The 19,769-nt window shown below is 40.5% G+C and overlaps 1 protein-coding gene across 1 annotated transcript; it reads right to left on the bottom strand.

Moving 5' to 3' along the window:
• Positions 1–4,417: 4,417 nt before the first annotated feature.
• Positions 4,418–16,780, bottom strand: LOC139459059 (crystallin J1A-like). The gene is made up of 7 exons (XM_071240501.1): positions 16,479–16,780; positions 13,574–13,750; positions 11,558–11,665; positions 10,159–10,251; positions 7,390–7,546; positions 5,934–6,127; positions 4,418–4,507 (listed from the first exon to the last, which is right to left on the bottom strand). The coding sequence occupies exons 1-6, from the start codon at positions 16,540–16,542 to the stop codon at positions 5,935–5,937; spliced, it is 792 nt and encodes a 263-aa protein (XP_071096602.1). The 5' UTR covers positions 16,543–16,780; the 3' UTR covers positions 4,418–4,507; position 5,934.
• Positions 16,781–19,769: the final 2,989 nt, after the last annotated feature.

The raw sequence follows: 19,769 nt of genomic DNA, 5'->3' as shown, positions 1-19,769 counted from the left end.
ACATTACGGACGGTGTCACCCAGAGTGAGTTTGCTTCAACGCCACTTTGAATAAAATTTAGTTGTATCACGGTGTGTCAGCATGTGGGATCCATACCTGAATTGAGCCAGGTCTCAGGATTCCAACCCATGATCATAGGTGTCTGTGGGGCCTATGCTTGTCGTAAGAGATGACTAACGGGATCGGGTGATCAGGCTCGCTGACTTGGTTGATGCATGTCATCGATCCCAATTGTGTGGATCGATGCTCGTGATGTCAATCACTGGATTGTCTGGTCCAGACTCAATTATTTTTCAGACCTTTTCACGGCAAGCATGGGTTGCTGACGACCTATTCTACCCCGGAATCTTCTCGGGTCCACCTATTTGGGTAAACTGATATGCAGTGAAACCTCGGTAACTTGAACACAATCCACTTAATATACATTATAATAATAATGTATCATGTAACAGGAGGTTTCTTCTGGGTAGAACCCTAGAGTCAATACTCTATTGGGGGAGGTGGCACAGTTGTCTAAGTCAATGTAAATCACTGTGCAGAACTGCGATCCTTATGCCAGAAACATGAACTTGGGTTCAAATTCCAGTTCATCTTGATTGTGTTTCCTGTATCGTCTGCGCCATAGCTGTGCTCATTGGTAACATCTAAGTAGTACATGCTTAGGACTTTCATAACTTTGGGGGGCGGTCAGGTAGCCTAGTGGTCAAAGCCTTCGCTCGTCACGCCAAAGACCCGGGTTCGATTCCTGACATGGGTGCAATGTGTGAAGCCCATTTCTGGTGTCCCCCGCCGTGATATTGCTGGAACATTGCTAAAAGCAGCATAAAACCACACTCACTCACTCATAACTTTGGGCTTTCCTCCCTTACCACCTCCGTGGTCCAGTGGTACAGCGTCTGCCCAGAGAGCAGAAGGTTGGGGTTCAATCCCCAGCCCCGTCACACCAAAAGACATTAAAAGATGGTACCCCCACCTGGCGCTCCACATTAAGGGGCTAAATATAAAAGGGTCGGAGTCGTATACTCTGTCTGAGTGCGGTATTAATGTGAAACTGCGGCATGGTATCTCAGTGGGCTAGCACTATAAAATCGGCATTAAACTGGACTATTACAAGCAGTCACACTCGCATGCACGCATGCACGCACGCACACACGCATGCATGTCGCTATATAAGTGCAATAATCTTGGACACAACGATAAACCCCATTTCACCTCACCTGACCTCCCTTATTAGAGGTCCATATTAATAGTTCAAAAAAGAATGCTAAAAGAACCTCAGATGACTAGTTGTTTTATTACCACAGATGGAGTCACACACAAAAAGTTAGAGAAGTTTTTAACAGATATATGACCATCTTCCTGAGGCAAGAGAGTTAACTGACTATAAAGGACTAGTTTCAGTCACAAACCACACTAGAGTTACCTCCCTTGGTGATTTCACTGTAAAATACTATCTGTTGCAAAACATTAAAAAACATTTGACTTTAACAATTACTACATTGCTTTCATAATCATTTTCCAATAAAAGTCATATCAAATTCACAAAATAGCAAATACAAAACCTTCCACTTGATCTTGATGTAGCTAGTGGACCAGCAAATAATGCATTTTTACATTGCTATATGTTCCGAAAAACATTATATCATACACTTGATTATTTTCATAATTTCAATACATACAATATTTACTTTAATCAATTCTCTTGGAGGCCAACAGGCGCTTTCGGTCCATCCACTGGTTCAAACAGTGAGTGGGGAAGCCTCGTGGTTAAAGCATTTGCTTGTCAAGCCGAAGGCCTTGGTTTGATTCCCTACATGGGTGCAATATGTGAAACCCATTTCTGGTATCCCTGGCCGTGATATTGCTGCAATATTGCTAAAAGGAGCATAAAACCATACTCACACACTCAAACAGTGAATGAGTTGAATATTGCATCACATTGGCAATATTACCTCTCTATAGTGATGAAAACAAGTTCATTATTATTGAATTAAAGCAGTTAAATATCACAGTTGAAGAATAAAACCATCCAAAGCTGGTAAATAACAGAGACTGGCCTAAAGTGTATATAAACCATGATATGGTGTCAATATGTCAATGTTGGTCCTATTCAAGATTTCAGTAAGCACAATACACAGGGAGTTATATTGGCAACTCATTTTGTCAAATCAGTTCCCTGTAAGGCTTAAAAAATAAAAGAATTGGTTCTCAGGCAATGATTTTCGAAAATATAGTGTGGGCGGGCGGTCTACTTTTTTGTTTTGGTTGTTCAAACTATAGTATCTAACCACATAAACAGTTGTGAACAATTGTGTACAATCAACCAGAGAAAGGGCCTCCCTACATAAACGTATTTCTTGATGAGAAGAGTACTGGAAAACAGTATTTGACCAGCGTTGGACTTGGAATATCTAAACGAATCGTGTGGCGAACTTTATGATGATGCGGGCGGTGCCTGTGAACCATGACTAGTATATCTTTTAGCCTAAAGTAACAAGACTATCACATACAGCATCTGTGAGTGTCTCCACATACAAATCATGATTTTTAACACGCACAAACAAAACACAATATATAAACAAATCTTGATTAGCAACATTTGGGGATGATGTGACCGAGGGTGTCAGTTGTAACCAAGCATCACATCTGACTCACATCAGGGTCAGTTGTTCCAATGGAAGTACAGCTGATCCTTCATACACAGACTGACGCAGGGTGGCAATAGGCACCCTCCCGTCACATGCTCCACTGGGATAATATGTGCGACAGTGGGGTCTATTGTCAGCCACAATTTTCTATTTTTCTGTTCACAGATTTTCCCTACCAGAAGCATAAGACACAAGACACAACTTGAAAATAACATTTAAATCTAGGGCTGGGACGGGTAACTCGGGTACCCGGGTCGTGTGGGTATTGAGTAGGACTCGGGTACCCACAGGACTACACGGACCCGTGGTTAGTCACGTGATATATTGTTTAATGACAAAAAAGTATCTAGAACTCTCTGGTTACACTACAAGTCACAAATGTTTGCATTCCTTCTGACCCTTTATATCGTTGAATCAATATATAACTTGAGTCGACTTCAGTGTATGCATGACCAGATTGTTTAATATGTCTAAATACGTTTTGCCAGTGCTAAGGTAACAAAATGCCCAATCGGACATTTTGTACCTATCTCTTGAGGCCTACAGTGGGTACCCGGGTAGGGTCGGGTAATAGTGTGGTGGGTACCCGGGTAGTGAATTCAGACTCGTCCCAGCCCAATTTAAATCCTATTTTAATTTGCCTTGCTGCTCAATCTTTGATAATCTTACTAAGATCAGATCTTAGTGCAGGCTACTGCTACACATAGCTTTGGTGTAGCGGTAGTGAGCGCTAAGATCTGATTTTAATGAGATAGCATCTTTGAAGGAATAGAAAAATAACTGGGTGTCACAACAAAAATCAAAGTTAATATTTTAATAATTTAAATAATTGATCAAATGCATCTGGTGTACTAAAGAGACTTGAGCACATTGTGTAAAGAAGTAACACAATTTTTTTATCAAACTGCTGAAGAATACAACTTGCATATCGTTATTAACTTTGCATAAAACCAAGAACGTAATAACAAACACACCATTTTAAAAATGACGTAAATATTTTGTTCCAAAAGCTGATATATCCTCTGATCTTTTTCATTGTTATTGTCTTTCCTTTATCAACAGATAAATAAAAGATTAGAAATTCAGAAACTATCCCATTTGTCACAAATACATCAAAATGGTACTTCTGTGAACTCAAGAAATATACATGTGTGAAATAAAATCTTCAGTTTTGGCTTCTTGTTGAAGCAAGCTTCCCTGGTTGCTATGGTGATGTTCTGTTTAATTATGAAGGCAAGATGGCAACCAGCTCTTTAGCAAGACTCCCAATTTCTTCGTATTTCTTGGTCCTTGATTTCCAAGAATCTGGGATGCTGCTCAGTCCATTCTGGGTGAAACAAAAATTAAGAAAAATGCTAAACTGATTTCAGATTAAAAAAATTAAACTGTCTCAAACAGACCACGCCTCTTCAAGTTAGGTAGGTAGGCACATTAAGGTATCTTGTGATACCAAGTGTACCTTCATATCCCAATAAAGTCACTAGTCGTCTATCAAGGCCAAGTAAAGTAATGTAACTCTCTACCCAAAGAGAGAAATCTTGATCAAAGTTGTTCTTTTTATCACTGATCAGACATATTGCAAAATGAATTGTGCCAAGTTGAATGCCATGATTTTCAAAATAAGCATTGAGAAAAATATTAATTTTGAAACCTACAAAGCAAAATTCCCGAAGAGTAAAAAAATTGAAGGTAAAGAAAGCCACATTCACAACTATTCACCTGTGCTGCAAAACACGCCGCAATGAATCCTCCACGTGAAGCATTGCAGCCTCCTACTCTCATGGTGGCGTGGACAGCGCCGACGTAATCGGTACCCGTCAACACGCCGTGCAGGGCCGACTGGAGGGCCCCTGGCAAATCTGGAAACAGGGTCATGTCACATGATGCAATCTATCATTGAACATCGATGTACACTAGGTCCTTGTGTTTATTTAATGATTCAACTTTTCTAATGTGAGATGAGAGGGTACTGGTTTGCGCTGCGGTTAGTTACATTGTGTCACCTGACTATAGGTCATAAATGTCCTGCCAGTTTTAACCAGTGGTAACAAATAGGATCTGATTTATTTTATTTTATTTATTTGAAACGTAATGAACCATGTATCAGAGCTGGACCAACTGATTCTTTAAGTTGCCTTAAAACAACAAGTATAGGTTGCTTGGGACCTATTTCAAACCAGGAATCTCCTAGCTGATTTTCAACCTCATAATCAAGAACCAGTGGTCATGTCCCCCAATAATCTTGAACCGGTGGTCATGTGTCCTGATAATCTAGAACCAGGGATAATGTGCACTGATAATCTAGAACCAGTGGTCATGTGCACTGATAATCTAGAACCAGGGATAATGTGCACTGATAATCTAGAACCAGTGGTCATGTGTCCTGATAATCTAGAACCAGGGATAATGTGCACTGATAATCTAGAACCAGTGGTCATGTGTCCTGATAATCTAGAACCAGGGATAATGTGCACTGATAATCTAGAACCGGTGGTCATGTGTCCTGATAATCTAAAACCAGTGGTCATGTGCACTGATAATCTAGAACCGGTGGTCATGTGTCCTGATAATCTAGAACCAGGGATAATGTGCACTGATAATCTAGAACCAGTGGTCATGTGTCCTGATAATCTAGAACCAGGGATAATGTGCACTGATAATCTAGAACCGGTGGTCATGTGTCCTGATAATCTAGAACCAGGGATAATGTGCACTGATAATCTAGAACCGGTGGTCATGTGTCCTGATAATCTAGAACCAGGGATAATGTGCACTGATAATCTAGAACCGGTGGTCATGTGTCCTGATAATCTAGAACCAGTGGTCATGTGCACTGATAATCTAGAACCGGTGGTCATGTGTCCTGATAATCTAGAACCAGGGATAATGTGCACTGATAATCTAGAACCAGTGGTCATGTGTCCTGATAATCTAGAACCAGGGATAATGTGCACTGATAATCTAGAACCGGTGGTCATGTGTCCTGATAATCTAGAACCAGGGATAATGTGCACTGATAATCTAGAACCGGTGGTCATGTGTCCTGATAATCTAGAACCAGGGATAATGTGCACTGATAATCTAGAACCGGTGGTCATGTGTCCTGATAATCTAGAACCAGGGATAATGTGCACTGATAATCTAGAACCGGTGGTCATGTGTCCTGATAATCTAGAACCAGTGGTCATGTGCACTGATAATCTAGAACCGGTGGTCATGTATCCTGATAATCTAGAACCAGTGGTTATGAGCCTGATAGACCCTAGAGCAAATTGTAAAACTCACGTCAGTCTTTCCTGAATTTCTCGGTGACAACTGTGTGGTGGGGCTTGTCTGTACAGGCCTTGACCTCTTTGAGGAAACTGATAACCGCCCGGTCCAGGTCCTGGGGGGCTTGTCTGTGGGGGTCCTCCAACTGGCTGATCACCTGGTCAACAACACTTGGACTCGGCCCATGGAGAATGTAGTACTCAAGGATTCTAAAACCATATATCATATTTCATGAATAAATATATATAAAACAAGCATGAAATACTCACATCCCCCGCCAATATGACATGTCGGGTGTGTGCAATGCATTAGCCCCTGTGAACTATGTTCACTGGGCCTTTTTGTAAAGAAATATGGTACGTTTTTCAAGATCTGCTCCGGAAACGAGGACTACCTCCATTTTCAGTCTAAATCAAAGTCGTTACCATGGAAACGCGAAAAATAACTTTTAAAAAAAATCCAAAACTATCCAAAGGCAGCAGTTCACCACTAGACCTATCAATGTGCAAAATATGGTGAAGAAATATGGTACGTTTTTCAAGATCTGCTCAGGAAACGAGGACTACCTCAATTTTCAATCTAAATCAAAGTCGTTGCCATGGAAACTCAAAAAATAACTTTTTTTTAAAATCCCAAACTATCAAAAGGCACAGTTCACCACTAGATCTATCTATGTGCCAAGTTTGGTGAAGAAATATCTGCTCCGGAAACGAAATGTGACGACCGGACGGCACCCATTCCTATATCCCCCTTCCACTTCGTGGCGGGGGATAATAAATATATATATATACGTGGACAGTGAGTGAGTGAGTATGGTTTTACACCGCTATTAGCAATGTTCCAGGAATATCATGGTTGGGGACACCAGAAATGGGGGTAATCAAACCCGTATCTTTGGGTTTAACGCTGTATTCCAGTTTTTTGCAGCGTGTCAGCTTAATGTGGTAGGAAAGCCTGACGTGTTGCAGGTCTCAGATGTTTACCATCTGGTGAAACCCACGAGTACATGTATGATGCGGACAAACCTAGAAACATAATCGGCGGGTGAACCAGGATTCGAACCCACAGTCATAGGTTTCTGGCGTGCCCAAGGGACGCAACTCTTCATAGCTGCGCCTAAGACGACTGGACCCCCTGTGGCCCCGTTTCCCCAACAAAATCTGGACCTGTTTTGATCTCAAGATACTACTCCACCTTTGACAGGGATAATCACAAATGTCATTCTATATATAAATAAATATTTGAAATAGTATGAGAATCAGTTTTGTATATCATGGAAAGATAAATGCATCAAAAGTGGAGTTGTATAAATTAAAATATACAGAGAGTGAGTGAGCGAGTTAAAACATAACATCACATTGGCAATATTTCAGCCATATCGTGACGATAATGTACACATATATCATTTACATACATAATTATATTTTGACTGAAAATAGGACAACTATAAACGAACAAGCCTTCAAGTCACCTCGCAGCGGCAAGCCCGATTGACACAGCAGTGTCAAAGTTTTGGGTAACACGCAGAACGTTCTCAACGCGATCTAGCATCTCTGGCCGTCCTGCGTACAGCGCCACCACAGGCACCATCCGTAACACACAGTCAATTTGCTCATCAGTCTCCGAACCTGGGAGGCAGAAAAAAAAATTTGGTGATTCCCCCGATAAGTCCAATGAAGGGCTGTTTTTAGGATCGAACACAGCCTGAAAATCTTTCCATGTCCTTATCTAACTTCAAACATGTAAAGCCTAATTCAGCTTACACATAGACATATTTTACATGTCTATGTATCTTGCCTTACATATAAGCTGGAAATATTTCCAAAATACCCCTATTCAACTCTAATATTGACATATGATCACATAATAAAATTTTCTGATTTAACGGTATGCTTATTTGTGATTATTTGCAAGAAATATATACTTGTAAATTTTACAATAAATTGTATATTTATAATACCTATCCTATTTATATAATACTTATCCTTTCTCTACTATGCATTTCTTCCTTCTTCTTTTGATCCGATGTGGAAACATGCTTGAACAAACTTTCTAGCTTCTAGAAAACAATGCACCCGAACACATCCCAGCATCACCATGGTTACCACACAAAAGAATGGGTCACACACTATAATCCCTTGCACAGCAACATGCATGATTGGAACCTACAGTTGTGGCCGCCATGGAGAGTGGAATGACGAGTCTCTTCCGAAAGCGACAAAGTGTTCGCGCAGCTTCAAGGTAGATCCAAAGAGCTCGAACCAGACATAAAGAGATATCCTCATGGTCAGCAGGGCTTAGGATCAACGCCAGAGATGGGAAGGTAAACAAATGATCTGGTTGGCCTAGAAGCTGTTTTTTACGCGATAAATTCCATCGTAGTCCCAGAAAAAAACTTCCCATTCTGTAGTCTCTTGAACTGGACCATGTTCGCAAGGGCCATGAGGAAAATGGTCTTGAAGGTGATCAACTCAAAAGGCTTGTCAGCAAGCGGTTCATATTCTGCAGAAGTCAAATGACGGAAGACGACGTTGAGATCCCAAGGAGGTGGCTGGAAAAGAGGTGACTGGTCCAACAACATGTAGGACCGAATGAGTACAGCGTTTGTGCAGTAACTTATCCACAATCAAATCGATTTTATCGAGTATTTGCATCTTGGAAATCATCTTGAGACCCGAAAGCGTTAGCTTGAGGGGCTCCAATGAAAATTTCCAAGATGCAAATACTCGATAAAATCCCAGAAATAGACACACACACAGTATTTATAGATATTGTCAACCTATTGTTATCGATATTGAAAGTCTATTGCTTGCTTCAGGGAATGCAAATCATATTTTCACCCTTTGACATTTGGTCATGTGACCCAAATTAGCCAATCATAACACAGAACACACTTTCTATAGGTTTACAATGAAGAATAGAGGCAGGATCTGCTTTGATTCAGGGTCACATCACTACCAGTTCGTACAGGATCTACAACTGGAGGAACAGGAACTGTCTGTGCGGGAGGGTGTGAGGAAGTCAAAGAATCCAAAGTAGTATCAATAGTCCAGAACAAGTCGTATGGGCAGAGGTCACTGCCTGCAGGAGTGATTTCAAGTTGAGCTTGGTCTGATGGTCAGATGAGGTAGGGAGAGGACATGTGGATGAAAGGAGCGTCACCAAAGAGGTCGGTACAGATGAGGTAGGAGGCAGCTGAACTGAAAGTGGAGAGGACTATTGGGAGCGACTCGGAGAGCGTTGATCCACATGAATAGCCAATGAAGATGAACGAGAAGAGAGGGACGTCCAGGCTTTTCAAGGCAATGGTGATCCATATGTTGATTCCAGTGAGTAGTATTCCTAGCGGGAGCGGAAGTCAGGATAGGATGAAGCATAAGGATAAACCATGCCAAGGAGGATACAAATCCATGTGTGAAGGGTAGTTCTCCCAGCCACGGGGATGGTGTGTATAGTCGCTGTATTGATAGGGATCCCAAGCGTGTACATCCAATATATGATGATAATCGCAGGAGTCAGAGCAATCTCGTTGACGGCAGTGATCTGTATAAATGGAGGACAGGGAGCGAAACCTACGAAGAAGTGTCAAAATCCTTACAAGTGAGTCAATCCTCAGAGAGTCAATCTCTGTTCTGTTGATAAGAGCAACGACTGTGAGAGCGACTTTTCCAGGAACAGCGACTCTTGGATGAAGCACAAAACCGATCCTTGCTCCATCGATCTTCAATAGAGGGTGAACGTGTTATTTGAAGAGGAGTGATCAACATCAACTTGAACAGAGCGTGAAGGAGCGGGAGAAGAGAGTCAACTAGTAGCTGACGGTCTAGGAGCGCTCAAGGGGTCGATCAACTGTGAAAGGCACCATCCAAGTCACCTTGCGGTTCAGATGTTGAGACAGGGATGCTACAGGGACGGACAGTTCTTGATCCTGGACCATAACAACAACGTCAGTCAGAAAGCTATCAAACACCCCGTCGGCAGCTACTGAGAGAGCAGGCAAGACGGAATCTGAAGGCGGTTTGAAAGCAACAGAGGAGGGGACACCCAGCTTCGATGATTTCTTAGGTAGACATAGGTTACCATGGGGATGCAGGAATGTGTTTGGGTGAATTGTTGGTAGAAGCTGGAAACTCAGTTCAAGCACGTTTCCACATAGGATCAAAAGAAGAAGGAAGAAATGCATAGTGTGAGCAGACATTCTTTCTGTACTTTGCATTATATTGGACAATCATGACAATACCTGTCTCTTCCATTTTGTTCTCAAAGTTCTTCAAGAAGTGTTTGATACTGGCATGGCGCCATGGTCCTTTTAGCGGAAGGTCTGCAGACGTCACTGTCAACATGATAAATACCATAACACAGAACTACTGAAGAATACATACAACAACATGCATGCAATGGCCATCATCAAAGCTTCATTGTAGGGGTGAAACGATACATTGATGCACCAGTGCGTCATGAGTTTTCATGCGAAGATACGATAAGCGATACATTTCTTTCTGTATTGATACAAGACAATACACTTGCCAAAATACATTACTTACTACTTGTCTTATGACCGACCCCCCGGGGTTTGTGTCAGTCAAACATTGCAATATGTGCCGTAATTAGTGTTTCAAGTTCGCTTATAAAAATAGCCACTGCAGCTAGCTATTCCTTTTGAACCTGCTCTGAAATATTTCATGGACTTTAAATATTTCAGAGCAGGCATCCAAGAAGTATCCATGTGATTTGACGTATATACGAGTATTTATAAGATATGTATCAAATCGTGATCTATGTATCCTTTCAGCCCTACTTCATGGGGATGTACACAGTTCTCCATCACCCACGAATACATGCCGTACCTAACAATATATACCCCCCCCCCATATATATATATATAAGCGGTAGCTATGAGATGTTATTTTCAACCAACAAATCAAGTAGGGTCTGCTTCCAGTGAGAGGGAAGCTTGTGGCTGCTCTGACCAATGAAAGCTCAGATTACACCACATGAACGACAATGTTTCTTGTTTGATCGTGTGCAAAATGGACCATATCCTAGTGATCATTGGTGCTACACATGACTGCAATGGTAGGGTCTGTAAAATGTTCATGAGTAGATTAATTTCATTACTCATACTATTACTTCACTTGAGAGGATAACAGATGATTTGAAATAATTAGTCCGACGAAAGTATCACATGCTGCTGTGTCAGATAAAATCAGTTCTGACACTCCAATATGAGACCTCTTGGCGTTATGATCTAATGGCACCTCAGGAGAACTTTATAATCAGCCAATCAGTGTTGATGTATTTAGATTCTCTGTACGAGTTAGCAAAGAATTCAGACCATCATATTTGATTTCAGTGTATAGAAAAAGGTAAAAAAACCAACTGATCCAAATGTAAATAAATACGGTAGTGCCGTTATATTGTTGTCGTTTCTGAGCACCATGGCAAGCCTTCATCCAAAAAGGAGTACCTTCGGAGAAATATTTGTGTTTTTTAGCAAAATTACAACTTTCTGAATCAAGACAGTAAAGAATAATCATTTTAGAATGATGACATTTGATTGGCTGAAGAAAACTTTTTCAAGCTTGGGAGAGGGGGCAAAATCATTTGTGTTCAATCATGGAAAACACTGCTTGACTCACGCTTCTTCTCCTTCGTCCCAGCGTAGGCGGCATTGACAGAACTCTCATAGTCAGACTTGGGACCAAATCTGTCATAGGTGGCCTTCTTCAGGTCTTCTACATCAACACCTGTCAAGTGAGATGGGGACAGTGGCAAACAAATAGACAATATCTGGCCCTTGTCAAATAACACAAAATTGTCTCCTTTTAATGTCAAGACATGAGATAAACATGTACCTAGACTAGAAAAGACAAGTGTTCTATTTACTGTGTATTTTCTAACCTTGCGCTGAGAAACATACATTCACACAGACCAAATGTAGTTTCAGCTCAAGTTAAATTTCACTTGAGTGAGAAATATTTAATTGTTTCAGATGTATTCTGACAGGGGTCCGGAAAATTTAAAATCCCAATCGGACATTTGCATTAAGGCCACGCCCCCTGCAAATAGCGTATTTTAGTACGACTTTTTACACACATATTACAAGTTGTTACGTATTCATAATATGATGAATTATGAATTGTTTCAATTTAAATTGTTTAATTCAACGGACAATTAATAACAAATAATAATTCTGTATTTAATCACTAATTTTGTCACATGAAACCAGAGGGACTGAAGCTCACCTTCAAAACTGATTCATTTACAAAATATTTTCAAAGTTTTTATTTCAGTATTATCTTCTTTGTTCTTTTCTTACTGCCATAAACAAATCTGAATCTGAATGTGTTGCTACACATCATATCAATCCTCCAGAGATTCTTGTTATTCTTAAAGTCTTTTACCATGTTACCCAATTGTATTTTTATTTTTTTACTTGACAATATATCTTGAGTTCCATTATTGTGCTTGACATTCTCTTAAAGTTTCAGGATCATCTCTCTCATACCGTATTCGACGTAATAAGCGCCCCGTTCTAATAAACGCCCACGGCGACATTTGCTAAGATATTGGCTAGTGAACAATCCCAATTAGCACCCCTTCCGATTGATCAATGCACACAAGACTTATGTATTCATGTATAATACGCACTCGTGTGTTATATGCACAATTACTTATGGGCAATTAAATTCTGGAAAAATATATCTGTCGTACAGGCTGTCAGCATAAACCACGGAATTTATCTTTCAACTCTGTTTTTTTCATCAAAATAACATTCTAGCCCACTATTTCTAATTTTGAGAGCGCCCTTGGCGCTTATTACGTCGAATACGGTATTAATGGAAGGAGGACAGACAATGTGCAATGCCACAAGGTCACTATGACCTTTAGTACTAGAGAGTCAAAAATAATATTACACTGGTTTGGCCAAATCTGGCATTTCAGAACTGAGGAGTATGTGACAAATTTGAGTTTTTCATACATCAAATTCTACTTCACATGGAGGTCAGTCGAGTGTTTGAAATAATCCTAAAACCAACAAGACAGGCAGGCAGGTGACCCATAAGTGTTGCCTGCCCAACTTCAACGTTACCTGCCCGCATTCAGACATAATGAATATTGAAAAAACACAAAAAATAAGAGATAAATCACATCTTGATTCAATTGAAATAATGCAAACAATTACTGGAGAATCTACGAAGGAGTTATGATATAACTGAATTCATATGCAGGTAGTCTTAAAATTATCTGCCAGACAGTCGGGCAGGTGGAGGAAAATTTCATGCAGCCCGACAGAAAAGTTACCAGCCACGTGCAGGTGGGCAGGCAGTTATTTCAAACATTGGGTCAGTCTTTTGTTCAACGATAAACTCATCTTAAAGTTGCTAGTAATGCTGCTGATATATTCATAATGATAATTACACAGTTCTATAAGGTAATCAAATGTCAAAATGCATTGATTTCCTCAATGTCTTGTCAGGAACATGGTTACTATTAGAGTTGTGTAGTTTTTTCTTTAAGCTGGTCGCATACTGGCAAACAAACCTTTGTTGCTTCATCAGAATATTCCAAGCATGACCTATGAGTAATGACGATGTTCATATTTGTCACATTATGAAATCATGTGACATAAAACTGACGTATATATCAATTACCTTGGCTCTGCACCAATGATTTCAATATGACGAAGGACTGGTCACCATAGCAACTGTTGAGTCCAGTTTCCAGACAATAGAAAGGGTTGGCGGACGGTGTCCAGAATTCTATGTCGTCTCTGTCCTTGATGAGGTCAGTAAGCTTCTCTTCATTGTATATCCAGTGCAGGGGCTGAACTGAAATATAGAACGTTGAGTCAGTGAGTAAGAAAGTAAGTTTAATGCTGAGTCAGCAACAATACAGAGTGACCTGTTTGCAGACAGTCTAGTCTAGCTGTTGTTTAACGGATCAGTCAATCCAGTGATTGACATCATGAGCATCGATCTACGCAATTGGGATACGATGACATGCATCAACCAAGCCAGCGGGCTTGACCACCCGATCCTGTTGGTTGACTTGTACTTCACTGAAAGATACCAACAACTGGACCAATAAAGAGGATGAGGATTTAAAGGGAGTACGCTGCTTTTAGCAATATTCCAGCAATATCACAGCCGGGGGACACCAGAAATGGGCTTCACACATTGTACCCATGTCTGGAATCGAACCTGGGTCTTCGGCGTGACGAACGAATGCTTTAACCACTAGGCTACCCGACTGCCCCGATTTAAAGGGACAGAACATCACCTGCTCTGAATCTTTGGTTACAAACAATAGCCGATAATCCCTGAGTCTGCTCTGCTCTCCTTATTCCGCGAGAAAAGTTTCTGCTCCAGTGACCACACAGCTGCTTAATATTACTGCATTCAGTGAAATGTAAAATGATTCCCAATTTAACAGTGTTTAAGAATTAAAAACTTGAAGAAAAATTACTTTTCCCCAGTTTCCTGACTAGAGAGCTTAGTTAGGAATCTTGGATAAATACATGTTACTTGTTCCAGCTGTAGGATTTGTATTGCAAATTTGTCATTAGTGTGATAGAATGAATGAGTGAGTGAGCGATAGAGTGATTGTGAGTGAGTGCATAAGGGGTATAGAATCAGTAGGTGATAGAGTGATCGAGTGATAGAGCGATTGATAGACCAGTGAGTAAGTGATACATGTATTTTGTTTCTTTGTGTAACGCTGCAATATTCCAGCCATCAATGGCAGTCTTTACGTAATAAAGTCCGGACCAGACAATCCAGTGATTAACACCATGAGCATTGATCTACGCAACTGGGATACAATGACATGCATCAACTAAGTCAGTGAGCGTGACCACCCGATCCCCTCAGTTGCCTCTTACGACAAACATGGGTTGCTGAAGACCTATTCAAACCCGGATCTTCATGAGTTGATACATGTATGGCTTTGAATCACGCCTTTATAACATTCTACCCAAGTTTGATGTTGATTTCACACTAGCCTTCACAAGCTGCGTCAGAGTGTAAATTAGAGAACATTACCCATACATAGTTCTTGGCCTAGCTACAATTTTGCAGCAAAGGCAAAAGAGATCATGTTGTACATTAGATTAAAGTTTAGCATGTTTAGGCTATTTGCTAGCAACCAGTTTGTTATGTCTTTATGTACACTCAATGTAGTGGTCTATGGGAGATAACTCCGGATGGCTTTATGTGTTCATGGTATGGTCTAAGGGAGATAACTCAGGACAACTTATGTTATAAAATGTACTCTTCAGTTAGGGAGTAAGAAAGGTGGGGAGTTCCAATATGTCTGCCTGCATGGATGCCATGTGCTCTGTGTATTAAAACCCTTGTTCTACATTTCCTGAATCCATTATACAACACAGTTATCACTGAGGAACAGTTATTGCCAACCCATTTTTAGTGTGCACATGATAGCATTTCATTTTACTTTTGCTGGTTTCATTTGAAGTGAGAAATATTTATCCGAAAATGATTTAACAAAACTCATGTTAGGAAATAATAAAAAACACCATGTAAGCACCTTGCTCAAATACAACTTTAGAAAAGCCATGTGGGTGGTGTCAAGTGACTTCCAGGAATTTAACAAAACGTTGAAAAACATTTACTTTTGTCATTGCATTATAGTAATTGTCTGTCATTTCTTCCCCAAAATACAATTCTGAAACCTGATTTAGCTATTTTTCCAAAAATTGCATAACTTGTGTACATCACAAAAAAAAACATATATTCAAATACAAACTGATGTAGGCTAGTGTTATGGGTAATTATGTGCAGATCGAATGTTGGGAATATTGGTTCACATCAGGCTGCAGACAACAAATTGATGAGAAAAAAACATTTAATAATATATTTTGATTAAAATAACTGCGTGCAGATATAATAAAAATGGTAATTTGTCTAACTGAAGCTGTGCGCATGATCACATCGACCATGATGTTTAGCAGTGTTTAGCCAACGTGAAACATCTATTTTCGCATACTGTTTTGACTCTGTTTTACACCAGAAATGTACTCAAACTTCTTTCATAGACTGAAATAATCAAATGTTCTCATAGTATCACAGAAATCAATGTTTTAGGTATATTCTACATGTAATATTTCAGAAATGGCACAAAGATAATGAAATAACTGATTGCCTGATTTGCAATAAGTCTATTACAAAATAAAATGAAAAAATACAATTTCCCATCTTTTTACAAAAGTCACGAGAAACATTTCTTTGGAAGAATACGGTATATTTTTTGACTGGCCAAAAAGGCGGTACATGGGTTAAAATTGGCAAAGAATAAAGATCCAAACAGTGGAGATTTGACAGTCAATGCACGTGAACAGAAACTGTAATAAAGATTTATTTTTTGGTCTCTGACGTGAGCAAGCGTCTTCTCTTCCGGAACGGACCGTGACTGTGACTGTGACTGTGTGGCGGTCACGGTCACTCCAGGTGATCGTGTGACGATCTGGGCTACCGTGTCCACTTCCCCGTTCAGGAAGTAGGACGTGCTCCAATGTCGGTATGCTATAAAAATACTCACTGGCTGCATCAGCAACAAGTGCACCCACAACAGCTGCCTCCCGTCTCTCCGCCACTGTTGCCATGATCAGCTGATAGTCATGACGTCTCAAAGGTACACCCGAATCGCCGCGCTGCTGTCTGCTCTATCGTGGTTATGCAAATCCTACCGTAGAATCTATGCAAAATATACAGTGTTATATCCTACGTTCATACAAGTTGGAACTTCTAGGCCTAGGTCACAGGAATTCTCTGCTTATATATAGGGGGTTACTGACCAATAACGAGTTCCTGTACGTGGGGGCCTAGGTCTGAAAAGAGACCCCAGGTCTAGCAGTACACGGGAGGTAACTCTGTCGTGTACTGTGCAAGTCCCTACCGTAAAATCCGTAAAATTGATACAGTTTTAATTGGCTAGCGCTTTCAACTCGTATTGTGCCTGAGAGTTAGAACTTTACAGTGGTTTTTCTATGGATAAATATATATATTTGTTGCCTCTCAAAAGCATAGTCATCTTGTACGACAAGCATGGGTTGCGGAAAACCAATTCTAACCTGGTATTTGTATATGCTGTCATGACAACCCAGGGTGTAAATGTGTCATCACAGCGAGGTGAAATGGGGTTTAACGTTGCGTCCAAGATTATTGCACTAACATAGCGACGTGCATGCACGTGTGTGTGTGTGCATGGCTGCTTGTACTAGTCCGGACTGATGCCGATTTATAGTGCAAGCACACTGAGATACCATGCCACAGTTTAACATGAATACCCCACTAAGACACAGTATACTGACTTCGAGCTGATCAGTCCTTGTTTTAGCCCCTTAATGCTGACCGCCAGACAGGGTAACAACAAGTACCTTTTTAAGGTCTTTTGGTATATCACGGCTGAGGATCGAACCCCAGACTTCCGCTCTCCAGACGGACGCTCTACCACTAGACCACGGAGGCAGTCTGTCATCATAGTCATCCAGGTGTATATGTGTCGTCATTGTAATGCAGGTGTATATGTATGCTGTCATGGTAACCCAGGTGTATATGTGTTGTCATAGTAATGCAGGTGTATATGTATGCTGTCATGGTAACCAGGTGTATATGTGTAGTCATAGTAATGCAGGTGTATATGTATGCTGTCATGGTAACCCAGGTGTATATGTGTTGTCATAGTAATGCAGGTGTATATGTATGCTGTCATGGTAACCAGGTGTATATGTGTCGTCATAGTAATGCAGGTGTATATGTATGCTGTCATGGTAACCCAGGTGTATAGGTGTAGTCATAGTAATGAAGGTGTATATGTATGCTGTCATGGTAACCCAGGTGTATATGTGTTGTCATAGTAATGCAGGTGTATATGTATGCTGTCATGGTAACCAGGTGTATATGTGTAGTCATAGTAATGCAGGTGTATATGTATGCTGTCATGGTAACCCAGGTGTATATGTGTTGTCATAGTAATGCAGGTGTATATGTATGCTGTCATGGTAACCCAGGTGTATAGGTGTAGTCATAGTAATGCAGGTGTATATGTATGCTGTCATGGTAACCCAGGTGTATAGGTGTAGTCATAGTAATGAAGGTGTATATGTATGCTGTCATGGTAACCCAGGTGTATATGTGTTGTCATAGTAATGCAGGTGTATATGTATGCTGTCATGGTAACCAGGTGTATATGTGTAGTCATAGTAATGCAGGTGTATATGTATGCTGTCATGGTAACCCAGGTGTATATGTATGCTGTCATGGTAACCAGGTGTATATGTGTCGTCATAGTAATGCAGGTGTATATGTATGCTGTCATGGTAACCCAGGTGTATAGGTGTAGTCATAGTAATGCAGGTGTATATGTATGCTGTCATGGTAACCCAGGTGTATAGGTGTAGTCATAGTAATGAAGGTGTATATGTATGCTGTCATGGTAACCCAGGTGTATATGTGTTGTCATAGTAATGCAGGTGTATATGTATGCTGTCATGGTAACCAGGTGTATATGTGTAGTCATAGTAATGCAGGTGTATATGTATGCTGTCATGGTAACCCAGGTGTATATGTGTTGTCATAGTAATGCAGGTGTATATGTATGCTGTCATGGTAACCAGGTGTATATGTGTCGTCATAGTAATGCAGGTGTATATGTATGCTGTCATGGTAACCCAGGTGTATAGGTGTAGTCATAGTAATGAAGGTGTATATGTATGCTGTCATGGTAACCCAGGTGTATATGTGTTGTCATAGTAATGCAGGTGTATATGTATGCTGTCATGGTAACCCAGGTGTATAGGTGTCGTCATAGTAATGCAGGTGTATATGTATGCTGTCATGGTAACCAGGTGTATATGTGTTGTCATAGTAATGCAGGTGTATATGTATGCTTTCATGGTAACCCAGGTGTATATGTGTTGTCATAGTAATGCAGGTATATATGTATGCTGTCATGGTAACCCAGGTGTATAGGTGTAGTCATAGTAATGCAGGTGTATATGTATGCTGTCATGGTAACCCAGGTGTATATGTGTTGTCATAGTAATGCAGGTGTATATGTATGCTGTCATGGTAACCCAGGTGTATAGGTGTCGTCATAGTAATGCAGGTGTATATGTATGCTGTCATGGTAACCAGGTGTATATGTGTTGTCATAGTAATGCAGGTGTATATGTATGCTGTCATGGTAACCCAGGTGTATAGGTGTTGTCATAGTAATGCAGGTGTATATGTATGCTGTCATGGTAACCAGGTGTATATGTGTCGTCATAGTAATGCAGGTGTATATGTATGCTGTCATGGTAACCCAGGTGTATAGGTGTAGTCATAGTAATGAAGGTGTATATGTATGCTGTCATGGTAACCCAGGTGTATATGTGTTGTCATAGTAATGCAGGTGTATATGTATGCTGTCATGGTAACCCAGGTGTATATGTGTTGTCATAGTAATGCAGGTGTATATGTATGCTGTCATGGTAACCAGGTGTATATGTGTCGTCATAGTAATGCAGGTGTATATGTATGCTGTCATGGTAACCCAGGTGTATAGGTGTAGTCATAGTAATGAAGGTGTATATGTATGCTGTCATGGTAACCCAGGTGTATATGTGTTGTCATAGTAATGCAGGTGTATATGTATGCTGTCATGGTAACCAGGTGTATATGTGTAGTCATAGTAATGCAGGTGTATATGTATGCTGTCATGGTAACCCAGGTGTATATGTATGCTGTCATGGTAACCAGGTGTATATGTGTCGTCATAGTAATGCAGGTGTATATGTATGCTGTCATGGTAACCCAGGTGTATAGGTGTAGTCATAGTAATGAAGGT

This window comes from Haliotis cracherodii, unplaced genomic scaffold (genome assembly GCF_022045235.1).
Source record: "Haliotis cracherodii isolate W230 unplaced genomic scaffold, xgHalCrac1.p SCAF_13, whole genome shotgun sequence".
NCBI lineage: Eukaryota > Metazoa > Mollusca > Gastropoda > Lepetellida > Haliotidae > Haliotis > Haliotis cracherodii.
The sequence above is the reverse complement of the archived record's forward strand: the minus strand, read 5'-3'. Positions and strand labels throughout refer to the sequence as shown.